The sequence below is a fragment of the Aedes albopictus genome, chromosome 1 (genome assembly GCF_035046485.1).
Source record: "Aedes albopictus strain Foshan chromosome 1, AalbF5, whole genome shotgun sequence".
NCBI classification, from domain to species: Eukaryota; Metazoa; Arthropoda; class Insecta; order Diptera; family Culicidae; genus Aedes; species Aedes albopictus.
This window is the reverse complement of record NC_085136.1, coordinates 269,751,711-269,769,421: the sequence shown is the minus strand read 5'-3', so window position 1 is coordinate 269,769,421 and position 17,711 is coordinate 269,751,711. Positions and strand designations below refer to the sequence as shown.

General features: G+C 48.6%; 1 protein-coding gene across 7 annotated transcripts in view; it reads left to right on the top strand.

Annotated features, from left to right (window-relative positions):
- LOC109429334 (serine/arginine repetitive matrix protein 1) overlaps positions 1-17,711 on the top strand; it is a 497,632-nt gene that overhangs the window by 72,622 nt on the left and 407,299 nt on the right. For 6 of the 7 annotated variants that reach the window (XM_062846750.1, XM_062846749.1, XM_062846754.1 and 3 more), the window contains one exon: positions 16,125-16,184. The exons of the other annotated variant lie outside the window; for it this stretch is intronic. In XM_062846750.1, the coding sequence (XP_062702734.1) occupies positions 16,125-16,184 (60 nt within the window). The remainder of the gene's footprint in view (positions 1-16,124; positions 16,185-17,711) is intronic. 7 annotated transcript variants of the gene reach the window in all.

Sequence of the window (17,711 nt, the reverse complement as noted above, 5' to 3'; positions counted from 1 at the left end):
GAGGAGTCCCCAGAAGGGAACCTCCCGGAGGAGTCCCCAGAAGGGAACCTCCCGGAGGAGTCCCCAGAAGGGAACCTCCCGGAGGAGTCCCCAGAAGGGAACCTCCCGGAGGAGTCCCCAGAAGGGAACCTCCCGGAGGAGTCCCCAGAAGGGAACCTCCCGGAGGAGTCCCCAGAAGGGAACCTCCCGGAGGAGTCCCCAGAAGGGAACCTCCCGGAGGAGTCCCCAGAAGGGAACCTCCCGGAGGAGTCCCCAGAAGGGAACCTCCCGGAGGAGTCCCCAGAAGGGAACCTCCCGGAGGAGTCCCCAGAAGGGAACCTCCCGGAGGAGTCCCCAGAAGGGAACCTCCCGGAGGAGTCCCCAGAAGGGAACCTCCCGGAGGAGTCCCCAGAAGGGAACCTCCCGGAGGAGTCCCCAGAAGGGAACCTCCCGGAGGAGTCCCCAGAAGGGAACCTCCCGGAGGAGTCCCCAGAAGGGAACCTCCCGGAGGAGTCCCCAGAAGGGAACCTCCCGGAGGAGTCCCCAGAAGGGAACCTCCCGGAGGAGTCCCCAGAAGGGAACCTCCCGGAGGAGTCCCCAGAAGGGAACCTCCCGGAGGAGTCCCCAGAAGGGAACCTCCCGGAGGAGTCCCCAGAAGGGAACCTCCCGGAGGAGTCCCCAGAAGGGAACCTCCCGGAGGAGTCCCCAGAAGGGAACCTCCCGGAGGAGTCCCCAGAAGGGAACCTCCCGGAGGAGTCCCCAGAAGGGAACCTCCCGGAGGAGTCCCCAGAAGGGAACCTCCCGGAGGAGTCCCCAGAAGGGAACCTCCCGGAGGAGTCCCCAGAAGGGAACCTCCCGGAGGAGTCCCCAGAAGGGAACCTCCCGGAGGAGTCCCCAGAAAGGGAACTCCCGGAGGAGTCCCCAGAAAGGGAACTCCCGGAGGAGTCCCCTGAAAGGGAACTCCCGGAGGAGTCCCCTGAAAGGGAACTCCCGGAGGAGTCCCCTGAAAGGGAACTCCCGGAGGAGTCCCCTGAAAGGGAACTCCCGGAGGAGTCCCCTGAAAGGGAACTCCCGGAGGAGTCCCCTGAAAGGGAACTCCCGGAGGAGTCCCCTGTAAGGGAACTCCCGGAGGAGTCCCCTGAAAGGGAACTCCCGGAGGAGTCCCCTGAAAGGGAACTCCCGGAGGAGTCCCCTGAAAGGGAACTCCCGGAGGAGTCCCCTGAAAGGGAACTCCCGGAGGAGTCCCCTGAAAGGGAACTCCCGGAGGAGTCCCCTGAAAGGGAACTCCCGGAGGAGTCCCCTGAAAGGGAACTCCCGGAGGAGTCCCCTGAAAGGGAACTCCCGGAGGAGTCCCCTGAAAGGGAACTCCCGGAGGAGTCCCCTGAAAGGGAACTCCCGGAGGAGTCCCCTGAAAGGGAACTCCCGGAGGAGTCCCCTGAAAGGGAACTCCCGGAGGAGTCCCCTGAAAGGGAACTCCCGGAGGAGTCCCCTGAAAGGGAACTCCCGGAGGAGTCCCCTGAAAGGGAACTCCTGGAGGAGTCCCCTGAAAAGGAACTCCTGGAGGAGTCCCCTGAAAGGGAACTCCTGGAAGAGTCCCCTGAAAGGGAACTCCTGGAGGAGTCCCCTGAAAGGGAACTCCTGGAGGAGTCCCCTGAAAGGGAACTCCTGGAGGAGTCCCCAGGAGGGAACTTCAGGAGGAGTCCCCAGAAGGAACTACTGGAGAGGAGTCCCCAGAAGGGAACTCCTGGGATCTTCAGAGGAGAGCTCCCAAGAAATCCCCAAAGAGGACCTCCCAAGAAACACCCTCTGAGGGAGCCCTTTGAGGAATCCTCAGAGAAAACCCATGAAGGATTTCTTAGAGGGTGCTCCTGGAGAAATCTTTAGAGCAATCCCCCGAGGGAAACCCTGGAAGAATCACCAGAGGGAACATCTGAACGAATCCCTTGAAAGAACCCCTGGAGGAATGCCCAGAGGAAACCCTTGGAGGAATCACTAGAGGGAACCCCAAGAAGGAATTCCTTTAGGAACCCTCAGAAGTAACTTTTGCAAAAATCCTTAGTGGGTTAATCCTCAGAGAAATTTGCTGGAGGATTCTACAGAAATAACTATTAAGAAATCTCTAAAATGAGTTTCTGGGAAATCCCTGGAATGAATTCTTACAGGAATTCAAAGAGATATGCCTTGATAGATGGAACACTTGGAGAAATCTTCAGAAGGATGTTTTGGAAAAACACTCAGGAAGAACTCCTTTAAGAACTCAAGAAAGAATCGCTAAAAGGAACACTTAGAGCATTCCACGAAAGGAATTTCTTGGGAAATCTCCAGAAAGAATTCCTGAAGAATCTCCAGAGAGAACTCTTGGCAAATTTCCCTGAGGAATGGAAAGAATTTCTCCAGGAGTTCACAGTTTCCTTTCCTACGAATCTTCTAGAAGTCCCTTGTGACGAGACCTCTAGTAATTTCTTCAGGGGAATCCTCCAGCTTTTTTAATCGGGGTTCCACCAGTAATCCTGGAGAATTCTCTAGCAATACTTTCCGAAAATTCTTCTAGTGGTTCCATCCAGGAGTAGGCAGTCAATTTCTACCACCACCAAATGCTTCCGGGAAATTTACCAGCAATTACATCTTCCATGAATCTTTTCTGAGCAATATTCTGGTATTTCTACAGGGGAATCATTCGACATTTTGTCCGAGGAATGCAACAGCAATTCCTTTGAGAAATACTGCAGCAGTTTTATCCGTGCATCCTTTTGACAGTTAGTCATTTCTTTCACCAGGTATTTCATCTGGAAAATCCTCCAGCAGTGCTACTCATCAAAACCATCTTTTGGTGAGATTACTAACACAATACAAGAGTCCTGACACCTGTTGTACGCGGGGAGCTGAACGGGACGGAATAAAACGCGGCGGACTACATTCGAAATAATAATGGTTAAAATGGACTGTATTTCAATTAATTTTACAGAGGTTGAAAGAAAGGTTTTTCTGTCGACCGTTCGGTACGACGACTGTACTTGTTCTGTCTTGTTCATTGGTTTCTCTCTCGTTGTAGGAAGTTGGCCGACGCTGGCGGCGCGCGCCGACGGCGGCGACGTCCGGGTGCTAGGGGTGTGCAGGCGTTACCCAAAAGCGCGCAGGGTTGAACTGCACGCGAACATCCACCCGGCCCTTGAGGCGGATGCCTCAATCCAGTGGAAGCGGAACCAACTTGTGCACCGCTCGTTGGTATTCGTTCTGCCCTCGACGAACGGTTACGGTGCGGACTACACCATATTGATCCGGATGGGTTGCGACGATTCTTGCGAGTTCCCATGCCGCTGGTGACGTGTTGTCGTTCTTGATCAGGACCAACTGCCCCGAATCCAAGTTCTGTTGAACGGACTGCCATTTGTTACGAGGCTGAAGCGTGGCGACGTATTCGTTTCTCCATCGTGCCCAAATGTCGTCCACGTGGCGTTGAACACGTTGCCATCTGTCCAGACGGCCTTCCTGGAGGTGACGGATGTCAGGCTCGGGCAACAGATTCATTGGTTGGTTGATGATAAAATGCCCCGGCGTGAGGGCTTCGAAGGAGTCGGGCGATGTGGAGAGCTGGCACAAGGGACGTGAATTCAAGCACGCCTCGATTTGCGTCAAGACGGTTGAAAGCTCCTCATACGTCAGCGTCGCATGCCCAAGGACGGCCCGGAGATGTTTCTTGAAACTTTTCACGGCCGCCTCCCAAATTCCTCCCATGTGGGGGGCGGATGGAGTGATGAACGTCCACTTCACTTTCAGGTCCGCTAGGTAGCGGCTAACAGCTTGGTTGAACTCCGGCGATTGCAGATGTTCGCGGATACTTCGGTCGGCACCCACGAAGTTCGTGCCGTGGTCAGACCAAATTTCGCTGCAGAGACCACGACGACCACAGAAGCGCTTTAGGGCTGCCAAGAAAGCATTCGTGGACAGATCAGACACTGCCTCAAGGTGTACTGCCTTTGTTGCAAGGCAAACAAAGACAGCAACGTAGCCCTTTATTGTCTTCGCCGATCGTAGGGTTGATGAGCGTAGAAGGATTGGGCCCGCGTAGTCCACGCCGCAGTGCACGAAAGGACGAGCTGGAGTTGTGCGGACTGATGGGAGGCTTCCCATTAGTTGAGTGGCTGTTTTCCCTTTCAACCGACAGCAGCGCATGCAGCTCGCCACAGAGCCACGCACCACCGTCTGGCAGCCGACGATCCAATATCGCTGATTGAGTGTCGCGATCATCAGAGTTGGCCCTGCGTGTAGGTTACGGAGATGTACTTCTGACAGAAGCAACTTGGTGTATTGGTGATCCTTCGGTATGATGATTGGATGGCGAACGTCGTATGGTTGGCTTGAGTTCTGGAGGCGACCACCAACCCGTAGAGTGCCATCAGCGTCGACGAAAGGAAAGAGGTTCTTCAGCTTGCTGTTGCCTGGAAGAGGAGCGTTCTTGACCAGACAATCGATTTCCTTTTGGAAGCAGTCGCTTTGCGCTGCTCGTGCCAGCTGCAAACAGGAGTTGTCGATTTCCTTCGGTGTGAGCGGTCCTTCAAGTCGGGCCACACCACGTTTACGGGCCAAAGCGTTGTGTCGTAGGCGATTGATCCAGCACAACACGCGCCGAATATGGGACAAATTTGAGTATCGGTTGAGGAGGTACGTCAGTGTTTCGTGGCCACCGCTGGGACACGCCGTAGCACTAGCGTGCAAGCAGCTCACCGACGTTCGCTGTTCAAGAAGCTCGTCATCCACGACTGAACGAACCGATTGAGTAGGCCATTCGTCTTCTGGTTGTGCGAGCCAACCGGGGCCCCTCCACCACAGCGGATGCACCAGAAGTTCCAAGGGCGTGACACCGCGCGAGGCGCAGTCGGCCGGATTGTCCTTTGATGACACGTGACGCCAGTGGTTCCTGGGAAGATGCTGCAAAATCTTGGAGGTGCGGTTGGCCACAAAAGTTTTCCACTTTCTTGGTAGCGAGGTGAGCCAGTGAAGAACAATTTCAGAATCGCTCCACGCAAATAGTTCGACCTCCAGATGCGAGAACGACTCCTGTACCTTGACCATCAGATCGACGAGTAGCTCCGCCGCCATGAGTTCCAGACGGGGCAGCGACACCTGGAGAATGGGAGCCACCCTGGTTTTGGCCACCACCAGATTCGTTTCAATCCTTCCATCCTGGTTAACGGTGCGTGCGTATACGACGGCTGCGTACGCGGCTTCAGAAGCGTCGGCAAAACCATGTAGTTGGAGCTTCCCTCCAGCGTGCGGAATCCATCTTCTGATGCGAATTCTTTCGATGTGGTGCAGGGTTTCCTTCAAGGTAATCCACTCCTCCAGGATGAATGCTGGAAGTGGATCGTCCCAGCCCAGGTCGTAGAGCCACAGGTGTTGGAACAGTATTTTCATTCGGATGATCACCGGCGCGATCCAGCCGAATGGATCGAAGAACTTTGAAGAATCGGACAGCAGCTGACGTTTGGTGTTTGTGCTGTCGATGTCGAACGTGAGTTTGAAGCTGAACGTGTCATCTTGAGGTGACCATCTGATCCCCAACGCCTTGACGGAATCATCTTCCTGCGGCAGCTTCATCTGGACCGGTTCATCTTGTACCGCATCGCTTTCCAATAGTTGCGGTTCGTTGCAGCTCCACTTGCGAAGAGCAAAGCCACCGCTATCCAGAACTTGAACGATGTCGTTGCGTAGAGATTTGGCTTCTTCGATGGTATCCGCCCCCGAGAGCAGATCATCCACGTAGAAATTTTTCGGAATCCGCTCGGATGCCAGCGGATGTGCGTCCTTGTTGTCTTCAGCAGCCTGTTGCAAGGCCGCCATAGCTTGATACGCCGCGCTCGCGGTACCGTAGGTAACGGTCAGCAAGCGGTAATGGTCCAAAGGTTGCTCGGGAGAATTGCGCCACACTACTCGCTGGAAATCGGCATCTTCTTTGGCGACAAGAACTTGCCGATACATCTTTTCGACGTCGGCGCAGAAAGCAATCCTGTAGGTGCGCCAGCGGGTGAACACGTTGAAGAGAGATTCGTTCACGTTCGGTCCCACTAGCAGGCGATCATTCAACGACACCCCGGAAGCACTCTTGCTCGAGGCGTCGAAAACGACGCGAAGCTTCGTCGTTGCGCTGTCCACCTTCCACACGCCGTGATGCGGAAGATAGAACGACTTCTCCGGTGCGACTTCCACCTCGCTTGGCGGAATTTTCTCCATGTGACCGAGAGCCTCATACTCAGTCATGAACTGTCGGTAGTGCTGTTGTAGTTCTGGATCGATGCTGAACTTCCTTTCCATTGCCTTGAACCGCCGGATGGCAGCGGTAGCCGATTCGCCCAGTTCTGGCTTGGTACGGTCGAAGGGTAGGCGAACCACGTATCGCCCTGTTTCAGTCCGAGAAAGGGTGGAGTGGAAGTGCTCGACAGCGCGCAGCTCGTCCGGGGTAAGCTGCTTGGATTTAGGCACCTCCTCCACTTCCCAGAATTTCCGGAGCGTTTGATCCAGATTCGTCGTCGTCGTCGCGAGTCCCAGTATCGGACGACTATCGGTGGCACGTGCTGTGTTGAAGTGGCCACCAACCAGGTAGCCGAAGACGGAATTCTGCGCAACTGGTACGCCTCGACCGTCGTAGAGCTTGCCCGGTTCTAGAATGGAAAAGAAAGCTTCTATTCCCAACAAAAGGTCGATCTTACCACATTCGTTGTAGGTTGGATCTGCGAGAGGCGCCTCGGCCAGGGCACCAACGTCGACGTCAAACTGGTGACTTGGTTGGTCCGGAACCAGGTGATTCAGGATTAGCGCATCCACCACGATGACGATACGATCGTCGAATCGCGATGAGATTTGCAGTGTGACCGCTCCTGTTGTCTTGCTGGGTTTCCCGTCGGTGATACCGCTCACGAGAATGTTGGCGTTGCGCCTTTCCAGGCCAAGACGTTCGAAGGCTTGCTTGCTGATGAGCGAGTTCATACAGGCGGAATCGACCATTGCCCGTACTTCGTGGAAGACGTTGTTCTTCCCCAACACCTTGACGACAGCCGTAGGCAGCAAACTTAAGAAGTTCACTGAACAGCTGGTCTTGAGATCCGCGACATACGATGCCACCGAATCCGCTTGTTTTGGTTCTCCTGCTTCTTGCTTCTTCGCAGCTGCTTCTTCCCGGGGCTGGCCTGAGTCGGAGGCAGAGCTGTCACTTGTGCAAAGCAGCGAGTGATGTTTTTGTTTGCACTGTTTGCACACCAGTGGGGATGTGCAGTTCTTCACGCCGTGGGTCGCTTTCAAGCAATTGAAGCAGAGCTTGGCTCGCTGAACGAGTTCCCGTCGATTAACCACCGGTATCCTCTTGAAGCTGGCACACTGGTATATCGTGTGAGCCTCTGTGCACTGCGGGCAAGCTTGCTGGGTGTTTGCATGGAAGCTTTGGATTTGTTTACCCACCTTCGTGTTCGGATCCACTTTCCGCTCCTGCTCCTTCTTCGTTGTGGCATCGGTCCCCTTCTTGGAAAAGGACGCGCAGGTTTCCAAGGCATCGCATCGCCGCTCAAGGAACGTGATGAAATCTTGGAAGCTGGGATTGTCCTCATCGACCAGCATTTGGGCCCACAGCGATCGGGTTTCTCGGTCGAGTTTCTCGAGGAGCAAATGGATCAGCCACGGGTCACGAGTTTCGTATTCCTCTCCTAGGGCCTTGAGCTGCCGCACTACATCATCCGAGGTTGAGGTAAGCTTGCGGAGTCCGACAAGGGTTGGCGCAGTAACTGGCGGCTGGTCCACAAACTCCTTGACGAGTGCCGCGACAGTGTACTTTTTCTTACCGTAAAACTCGTTGAGCCGGTCCCATACCTCCACGTAGTTGGCGTCGGTGATAGCATAAGAGCTAACCATCTTTTTCGCCTCCCCATCCAGGTGGGAAAGCAGGTACTGGAGCTTCACGGAGTTTTTCAGGTTCTTCGAATGGATGCAGCTTTCGAAGAGGTCCTTGAAGGATGGCCACTGTTTCCGGTCGCCTTTGAAGACTGGCAGGACAATCGTTGGCAACCGTACCTCCAGCGGAACTTGGCCCCCGGACGCCTGAGCGTCAGCAACCGGACGGGAAAGGCTAACGGAACCGACTTGGCCAGCCAACTGCGACACCGTGTTCGAAGCTGCAGCCTGGGACGTCATCAGGATTCGCTGCGAATCCAGAAGCAACCTGATTGCCTCCTTCAGATCATCCGCTGGTTCGACGATAGTTCCTTCACTGCTTCCGTGGGGGTTATGTTCACCGAGGAGCATGATGTAGCGTCCTTTCACTTCATAGTACATTTCCTCGAATTCCAACCGATGGTTGAAAATCGAGTTGATTTCCACGAGCGCATCAACTTGTTCTTCTATTTCACTTTGCGCTTTATCAAATTGTTCACACAGGTCCGAAAGTTTGTGCAAGCGCTCCTGGATTTCACCGGCAGGAGGCTGTCTTTTTTCCACCACACTCGCGTTTTTCAGCTCCCACTTCATGCGCTCGAAAAGCACATCGCGGCGTCTGCGAATCGATTCCATAGCGGTTTCGCGAAATATCCGGCGACGAAGGTCCAAAATGTACGCGGGGAGCTGAACGGGACGGAATAAAACGCGGCGGACTACATTCGAAATAATAATGGTTAAAATGGACTGTATTTCAATTAATTTTACAGAGGTTGAAAGAAAGGTTTTTCTGTCGACCGTTCGGTACGACGACTGTACTTGTTCTGTCTTGTTCATTGGTTTCTCTCTCGTTGTAGGAAGTTGGCCGACGCTGGCGGCGCGCGCCGACGGCGGCGACGTCCGGGTGCTAGGGGTGTGCAGGCGTTACCCAAAAGCGCGCAGGGTTGAACTGCACGCGAACACCTGTTAACTGTCAAATTAATGTTTCCTGTCACGGTTCCTTACGGTGGGTTGATGAGATGCTAGTTTGCAATAATTGCAGATGAACAACTTATCGTGTAGCGTGACATCGTTTCATTGGCCTCAGGGGGTCTCAGGAGCGTTTCAGAGGGCCCGAAGGGGTCTCAGAAGATTTCTAGGGGATCGCAGGGGGTCCCAGGGGCTCTTCAGAGGTTCTCAGGAGCTTTTAGGTTTTTTCAGGGGCTACAAGGATGTTTCAGAGGTAGCTAGAGGTCTCAGGTGCATTTCAGAAGGTTTCAGGAGGTACCAGGAGGTCTTACGAACACTTCAGGGGATCTTGGGGACGTTTCAAAGAGGTCCCAAGGTATTTCTCGGACTTCGAGGAGCATATCAGGAGATACCTGGAGGTATCAGCAGCATTTCAGGGGGTCTCAGAAGGAACCTGGAGCAAGGAATGCCAGATCATTTTCTGTATCACTTGTTCAAAAATCTATATCCCATAAAAAATTCCGGTGAATAGGATACAGATGCTATAGGGACTGTCCATTTACTACGTAACAGAATTTTCGTTTTTTGTATGAAAACCCAAATATTTTTGTATGGCGCGTATAATTTCTCAAACCTCACCTCCCCCACCCTTACGTAATTAATGTACAGTCCTATACAAAAAAAAATCTTTGAAATACAGACACAATCTGTATACCACTTTTTTGCAATTTATCATCGTAATAGGCTGTTTAACCTCATGTAAATCTGCCAGGAAAAGGCCTACTTTTCCACACCAAATTAGCAGTGCTGTAATGGTTCACTCGTGCTGTAAAAATCTTCATTCTGCACCTTGTAACGTAAACTACTCTTAACGCCCTTCAAAGGCTTATTAGGCCCCCTTTATCCCTGAATCGTCCTTAATACCTCTTGAGACATCCCTGAAACCCCCTTAAACTATTAAAACTCTCCGAATATCCCCGAAATCTCATTGGAAGGACAACGAAACCTGAAACGTCCCTGAAGCCCCATCTTTTTATTATTCTTCTTCTTCTTCTTCTTCTTCTTCTTCTTTATGACTCTACGTCCCCACTGGGACTTGGCCTGCCTCACTTCGACTTAGTGTTCTTTGAACACTTCCACAGTTATTAATTGAAGGGCTTTCTTTGTCTGCCATTGCAAGAATTTGTATATTGTGAGGCAAGCACAATGATATACTATGTCCAGGGAGTCGAGAAAATTTTCCCGACTAGGACAGGAATCGTACCCATTGTCTCCGGATTGGCGATCCATAGTCTTAGCCACTAGACTAGGTCTCCAACCCCTGAAGCCCCATGAAATTCACCTTTTGGGCTCTCTGGGAACTTCCAGGAAACCCTTCGGCGGTACTTAATCATTGCCTAAAAATTGTTCAGCACTGAAGTGAGAGTGAGGTTTTCTTCGAAGTTCTAGAAAAATTTATCCTGTGTATGTATTGATCGTTGTTCAATCGATTGATATCCCCGTGTTTGCAGGTTTACAGTACCAACAACCCCAACAAAAAAGCAAGCCCGATTCTAGACTAAACAGCACAGACCCATTCCACACCATCCACTGTCTGTTCAATTTAGTTTCACCTCCATCCATTCACCCGTCTGTCATCATTCGTTAGTGTCGCACTTTAGGTATCTACTGCCACCGCGTGGTTGGAGTGTTACTTGGAAAAGTGAGGTGTCCCTTTTCCACAATACGCATCGCACCCACCCACCACCGTGCCACTCCAATCCCGGAAAAGAACTTTACTAGCAGCGGTGGCGAATCCAACCCTAAACCGGTGGTGTGTGACATAATCGTGCGATTTGTTGCACTTACCGGATCCTAGACGCCGCCACCGCCGCCGGAAAAGTTATATAAACGGGAGCCGATGGGGGTGGATTTTCCCCTTTGTGTTAAGAACGGAGACGCCGAATGCCCCGACCCCCGGTTTGGTTCCAAACGGTCATAAAAGTGTATTTCTTAGGAAGTAGTGTTTTATGGGATGGCTTTGGTTCGATTGTTGTTGGATCCGAACAGAGGGGTTGAAGAAAGGTGGTCATGAAACGGGAACACCAGGACCGCGGGACCGAGTTTGGTTTGGTTCGAGTTTGGTTCAGCAGTGCAGTGGGTGAATGGATGAAATGGGAATTATTAATGCACCAGAATTGATTGTTTTAGCTTTCTCCGGCTCGCCGGGGGTTGTTTGGGCTAAGAACGGGGTTTAGGTTTTCACAAAAAAAAAGTTCCTGGGCGGAGTGTAATTGGAATTTATGTGCAAGCAAAGTTATCAATTATGTAGTACTTGGCTGGGAGTTTTCTTACTGACGATTTTAAATTTAAGTTAGCTTTTTTTTGTACTGAAGTATAGCAGAATCCTAAAAAACTTTAATAATTGATTAATCCCATCCACGTTATCACCATTTATGAAGGATTTCTTAGAGGAATTTCAGGAGGACCTTCGAAATGACTTACTGAATAAATCCTGAAGGACTTCCCAGAGAAATTCCTGGAAAAATGTGTGGAGGAATTTCCAAAAGCTAACCTAAAGGAATTTCCAGAGGAATTCCTAAAGAAATTCCCAGAACATTTCCTAGACGATTTCTGGGAGGAAATCTAGAAAGAAATCCTGAAGAAATTTCAGGAGAAATTCCTGGAGGAATCCCCAGAGGAATTCCTAGAGGAAATCCCCGAGGAATCCTCAGAGGAATTCCTAGACAAATTCCTAGAGGAATTCCCAGAGCAACTACTGGAGAAATTCATAGAGCAATTACTGGAGAAATCTCTAAAAGAATTCTCAAAGGATATCCTAGAGAAATTCCTGGACGATTTTCTGGAGGAATTCTAAGAAGAATTCCAGAAGGAATTCCCAGTGGAATTCCAAGAGGAATTCCTAAAGATAATTTCAGACGAATTCCTAGAAGAATTCTCAAAGGAATTCCTAAAGTAATCCCCAGATGAAATTCTTGGAGTTTTTCCCAGAAAAAATCGTAGAAGAATCCCTGGAGGGATTTTGAATAAACTCACAAGAGGATTCCCAGAGAAATTTTAGGAGTAATTTCAGACAATATTTTCTGCGATTTCTGGAAATATTTTCTGAAGAATTTTTGGAGGAGTTTATGGAGGATATCACAGAAGAATTCCTGGAGGAATTCCCAGAGAAATTCCTGGAGGAATTTCCAGAGGAATTCCTGGAGGAATTTCCAGAGGAATTCCTGGAGGAATTTCCAGAGGAATTCCTGGAGGAATTTCCAGAGGAATTCCTGCAGGAGTTTCCTGGGGAATTCCTGGAAGAAGTCCCAGAGGAATTCCTGGAGGAATTTCCAGTGAAATTTCTGGAGGAATTTCCAGAGAAGTTCCAGAGGAGTTCCTGGAGGAATTTCCAGAGAAATTCCAGGAAAAAAATTCAGAAGAATTCCAGGAGGACTTTCCCGAGGAATTCCTGGAGATATTTCCAGATTAGCTTTTGGAGTGACTTCCAGAGGAATTTCTGGAGCAATTTCCAGAGGAATTTCTGGAGGAATTTCCAGTGAAATTCCTAGAAGAATTTGCAGAGAAATTCCTGGAAGAATTTCCAGAGAAATTCCCGGAAGAATTTTCAGAGGAATTCCTGGGGGAATTTCCAGAAGAATTACTGGAGCAATTTCTGGAGGAATTTCCAGTGCAATTCCTGGAGGAATTGCCAGAGGAATTTCTGGAGATTCCAGAAAAATTTGTGGAGGAATTTCCTGGAGAAATGTCTATAGACATTCCTGGAAGAATTTCCAGAGGAATTCCTAGTGGAATTTCTGGAGGAATTTTAGAAGAAATTCCAGAGCAATTTCTGGAGGAATGCGCAGAACAATTTCTGGAGGAATTTCTGGAGAAATTTCTGGAAGATTTTTCGGAGGAACTTCTAGATGAATTCCTGGAAGTATTTCTTATGAAATTCCTGGAAGAACTTCCAGAGAAATTCCAGGAGAAAATTTCAGAAGAATTCCAGGTGGAATTTCCAGAGGAATTTCTGGAGAATTTCCAGAAGAGTTTTTGGAGGAATTTCCAGAGGAGTTTCTGGAGGAATTTTCAGTGAAATTCCTGGAAGAATTTGCAGAGAAATTCCTGGAAGAATTTCCAGAGAACTTCCTGGAAAAAATCTCAGAGGAATTCCTGGAGGAATATCCAGAAGAATTTCTGGAGCAATTTCTGAAGGAATTTTCAGTGAAATTCCTGGAGGAATTGCCAGAGGAATTTCTGGAGGAATTCTCTTAAAAATTTCTGGAGGAATTCTCAGAGGAATTTCTGGAGGAATTTCCAGAAAAAAATTGTGGTGGAATTTCCTGGAGAAATTCCTGGAAGAATTTCTTTAGACATTCCCGAAAGAATTTCCAGAGGAATTCCTAGAGGAATTTCTGGAAAAATTTCAGAAGAATTTCCAGTGGAATTTTGGGAGGAATTCACACAACAATTTCTGGAAGAATTTCTGGAAAAAATTCCAGAGGATGTTTTGAAGGAATTTCTAGATGAATTCCTGGAAGTATTTTTCAAGAAATCCCTGGAAGAATTTGTAGAGAAATTCCTGGAAGAATTTCCAGAGAATTTTCTGGAAGAATTTTCAGAGGAATTTCCAGAAGAATTGCTGGAGCAATTTCTGGAGGAATTTCCAGTGAAATTCCTGGAGGAATTGCCAGAGGAAATTCTGGAGGAATTTTCAGAGGAGTTTCTGAAGGAATTTCCAGAGAAATTTCCTAAGAATTGCCAGAGGAATTTGTGGAGGAATTTCCAGAGGAATTTCTGGAGGAATTACCAGAGAAATTTGTGGAGGAATTTCCTGAGGAATTCCTGGAGAAATTTCCAGAGGAATTCCTGGAGAAATTTCCAGAGGAATCCCTGGAGGAATTTCCAGAGGAATTCCTCTGGGAATTCCTGGAGAAATTTCCAGAGGAATTTCTGGAGGAATTTCCAGAGGAATTCCTGGAGGAATTTCCAGAGGAATTCCTAGAGGAATTTCCAGAGGAATTCCTGGTGGAATTTCCAGAGGAATTCCTGGAGGAATTTCCAGAGGGATTCCTGGAGGAATTTCCAGAAAAATTCATGGAGAAATTTCCAGAGGAATTCCTGGAGGAACTTCCAGAGGAATTCCTGGAGGAACTTCCAGAGGAATTCCTGGAAGAATTTCCAGAGGAATTCCTGGAGGAACTTCCAGAGGAATTCCTGGAGGAACTTCCAGAGGAATTCCTGGAGGAATTTCCAAAGGAATTCCTGGAGGAATTTACAGAGGAATTCCTGGAGGAACTTCCAGAGGAATTCCTGGAGGAACTTCCAGAGGAATTCCTGGAGGAACTTCCAGAGGAATTCCTGGAGGAACTTCCAGAGGAATTCCTGGAGGAACTTCCAGAGGAATTCCTGGAGGAACTTCCAGAGGAATTCCTGGAGGAACTTCCAGAGGAATTCCTGTAGGAACTTCCAGAGGAATTTCTGGAGGAACTTCTAGAGGAATTCCTGGAGGAACTTCCAGAGGAATTCCTGGAGGAACTTCCAGAGAAATTCCTGGAGGAACTTCCAGAGAAATTCCTGGAGGAACTTCCAGAGAAATTCCTGGAGGAACTTCCAGAGAAATTCCTGGAGGAACTTCCAGAGAAATTCCTGGAGGAACTTCCAGAGAAATTCCTGGAGGAACTTCCAGAGAAATTCCTGGAGGAACTTCCAGAGAAATTCCTGGAGGAACTTCCAGAGAAATTCCTGGAGGAACTTCCAGAGAAATTCCTGGAGGAACTTCCAGAGAAATTCCTGGAGGAACTTCCAGAGAAATTCCTGGAGGAACTTCCAGAGAAATTCCTGGAGGAACTTCCAGAGAAATTCCTGGAGGAACTTCCAGAGAAATTCCTGGAGGAACTTCCAGAGAAATTCCTGGAGGAACTTCCAGAGAAATTCCTGGAGGAACTTCCAGAGGAATTCCTGGAGGAACTTCCAGAGGAATTCCCGGAGGAATTTGCAGAGGAATTTCTGGAGGAACTTCCAGAGGAATTCCTGGAGGAACTTCCAGAGGAATTCCTGGAGGAACTTCCAGAGGAATTCCTGGAGGAACTTACAGAGGAATTCCTGGATGAACTTCCAGAGGAATTCCTGGATGAACTTCCAGAGGAATTCGTGGAGGAACTTCCAGAGGAATTCCTGGAGGAACTTCCAGAGGAATTCCTGGAGGAACTTCCAGAGGAATTCCTGGAGGAACTTCCAGAGGAATTCCTGGAGGAACTTCCAGGGGAATTCCTGGAGGAACTTCCAGAGGAATTCCTGGAGGAACTTCCAGAGGAACTCCTGGAGGAACTTCCAGAGGAATTCCTGGAGGAACTTCCAGAGGAATTCCTGGAGGAACTTCCAGAGGAATTCCTGGAGGAACTTCCAGAGGAATTCCTGGAGGAACTTCCAGAGGAATTCCTGGAGGAACTTCCAGAGGAATTCCTGGAGGAACTTCCAGAGGAATTCCTGGAGGAACTTCTAGAGGAATTCCTGGAGGAACTTCCAGAGGAATTCCTGGAGGAACTTCCAGAGGAATTCCTGGAGGAACTTCCAGAGGAATTCCTGGAGGAACTTCCAGAGGAATTCCTGGAGGAACTTCCAGAGGAATTCCTGGAGGAACTTCCAGAGGAATTCCCGGAGGAATTTGCAGAGGAATTCCTGGAGGAACTTCCAGAGGAATTCCTGGAGGAACTTCCAGAGGAATTTCTGGAGGAACTTCCAGAGGAATTCCTGGAGGAACTTCCAGAGGAACTCCGGGAGGAACTTCCAGAGGAATTCCTGGAGGAACTTCCAGAGAAATTCCTGGAAGAATTTCCTGACAAATTCCTGGAGGAAATCGTACAGGAATTCCTGGAGGAATTTCTTAAGGAATTTCTGAAGGTATTTTCATAGGATTCCATGAAGGAATTCCCGGAGAAATTGCTTTAGGAATTGCTGAAGGAATTCCTGGAAGCATTCCCGTAGGATGTCTTGAAGGAATTACCGAAGGAATTCCTGGAAGAATTTCTAGAGGAATTCCTGGAGTAGTTTTCAGAGGGATATCTGAAGTTTGAAAGTGAGCCGAAAATGAGGGTCTAACCATCGAACTGTTATTTACCAGATCATGGCCATCCATCTGAAGGAAACATTCAGCTCTATCTACTATGGATCTTCGTTAATTTTTTTTTCCATTTCTATCTTGAATTTTCATTCATTTTGTTTTTGCAACTCAACATCTATCTATTACTAACGATCTCTCTTTCTAATCCCCTTGAACTTCCACCTTCACGTTACAGCCAGCTCCAAGGTGGATCACTTTTTCTCCAAATCAACGGAGGATGATAAATTTATCGAAGGTGGGGAAACTTCTCCTGTTCTATCGCTCTGCTGTTGCAACCATCCCCCTTTTGTTGTAATGCTGCTGTTGCCTCTTCTCTCTGCATCCCCTTGCAACCCCAAATTCCTGCCTGCATCGAACGTGCTTTTCTCTTGCATTCTGTGAATTTTTGAGTGATTATAATTTCCCTTACGCTACAGATGATGATGATGGCTGTGTGCAATTCCCCGTTTTCCATAACCCTCTATGTGTTGAAGTACATGTGCTGTTCGAAATTTTATGTTATCCTACATACTTGCTTAAAAATTTCCTTCCCTTCGCATTATCCAAACGACTACATAACCCCACTCTAGATGTGTTGTAATGAGTGTGTAGAGTATGTATGCATCCCAAACCCAAGCCCCATCCTAAGTTTTCTCCGAGTTCTAGCTTGATGCTTTTCTTGATTGCGGTTTTTGCTGCTTGGCGTTTTCTGAAATCAATCTCGTGGCTGTGCTCGCTCAACTTCCCCGATGTTGCTCGTTCTCTAAGCTATCCGAAAGAAGATTTCTATCCAATGGAACCTGTCATGATTGCGCAGTGGGATGGGTACGACAGTTGAATAATTGCGGAGAAAAATTGATCACGTTGCAATGGAAATTAATATATCATGTGCAGCAATGCTGCAATTAACACTATTGAATTGTTATCATCGAATGCAGTAGGTCTTTTGGATTTTTTATCATACACTGAGAAGCGTATTCTGAAACCCTTATATATTTTTGTAATGAATCCTTCATTAATGTTATTCGTTGAAACACAAAAACTATCAAAAATCCTAAATTCCGTAATGTTTAAATCTATGAACAAAAACGTATGACACTCTGTCAATCTATCTAGACTAGACTGGATTTCATTCCTTCCATTCCTTCCATTCCTTCCATTCCTTCCATTCCTTCCATTCCTTCCATTCCTTCCATTCCTTCCATTCCTTCCATTCCTTCCATTCCTTCCATTCCTTCCATTCCTTCCATTCCTTCCATTCCTTCCATTCCTTCCATTCCTTCCATTCCTTCCATTCCTTCCATTCCTTCCATTCCTTCCATTCCTTCCATTCCTTCCATTCCTTCCATTCCTTCCATTCCTTCCATTCCTTCCATTCCTTCCAGAGTAATTCCTGGAGAAATTGCCAGAGTAATTCCTGGAGGAATTCCCAGAGTGAGTCCTTGGAGAAATTCCCAGAGGAATTTCTAGAGGAATTCCTGGAAGTTCTTAAAGGAATTCCTGGAGGAATTCTCAGAGGAACTCCTGGAGGAATTTCCAGAAGAATTTCCAGAGCAATTTCTGGAGGAATGCCTGGAAGAATTTCCAGAAGATTCCTAGAGAAGTTCTCAGAGGAATTTCAGTATAAATTCCTGCAGGAATTCCGGAAAAAAATTCCAAGAGGAATTCCTGGATAAATTCTCAGAGAAATTCCTGAAAGAATTTCAAAAGAAGAAATTCCCAGAGATATTCCTAAAGAAATTCCTAGAGGAATTCCTGAAGAAATTCCCAAAGAAATTCGTGA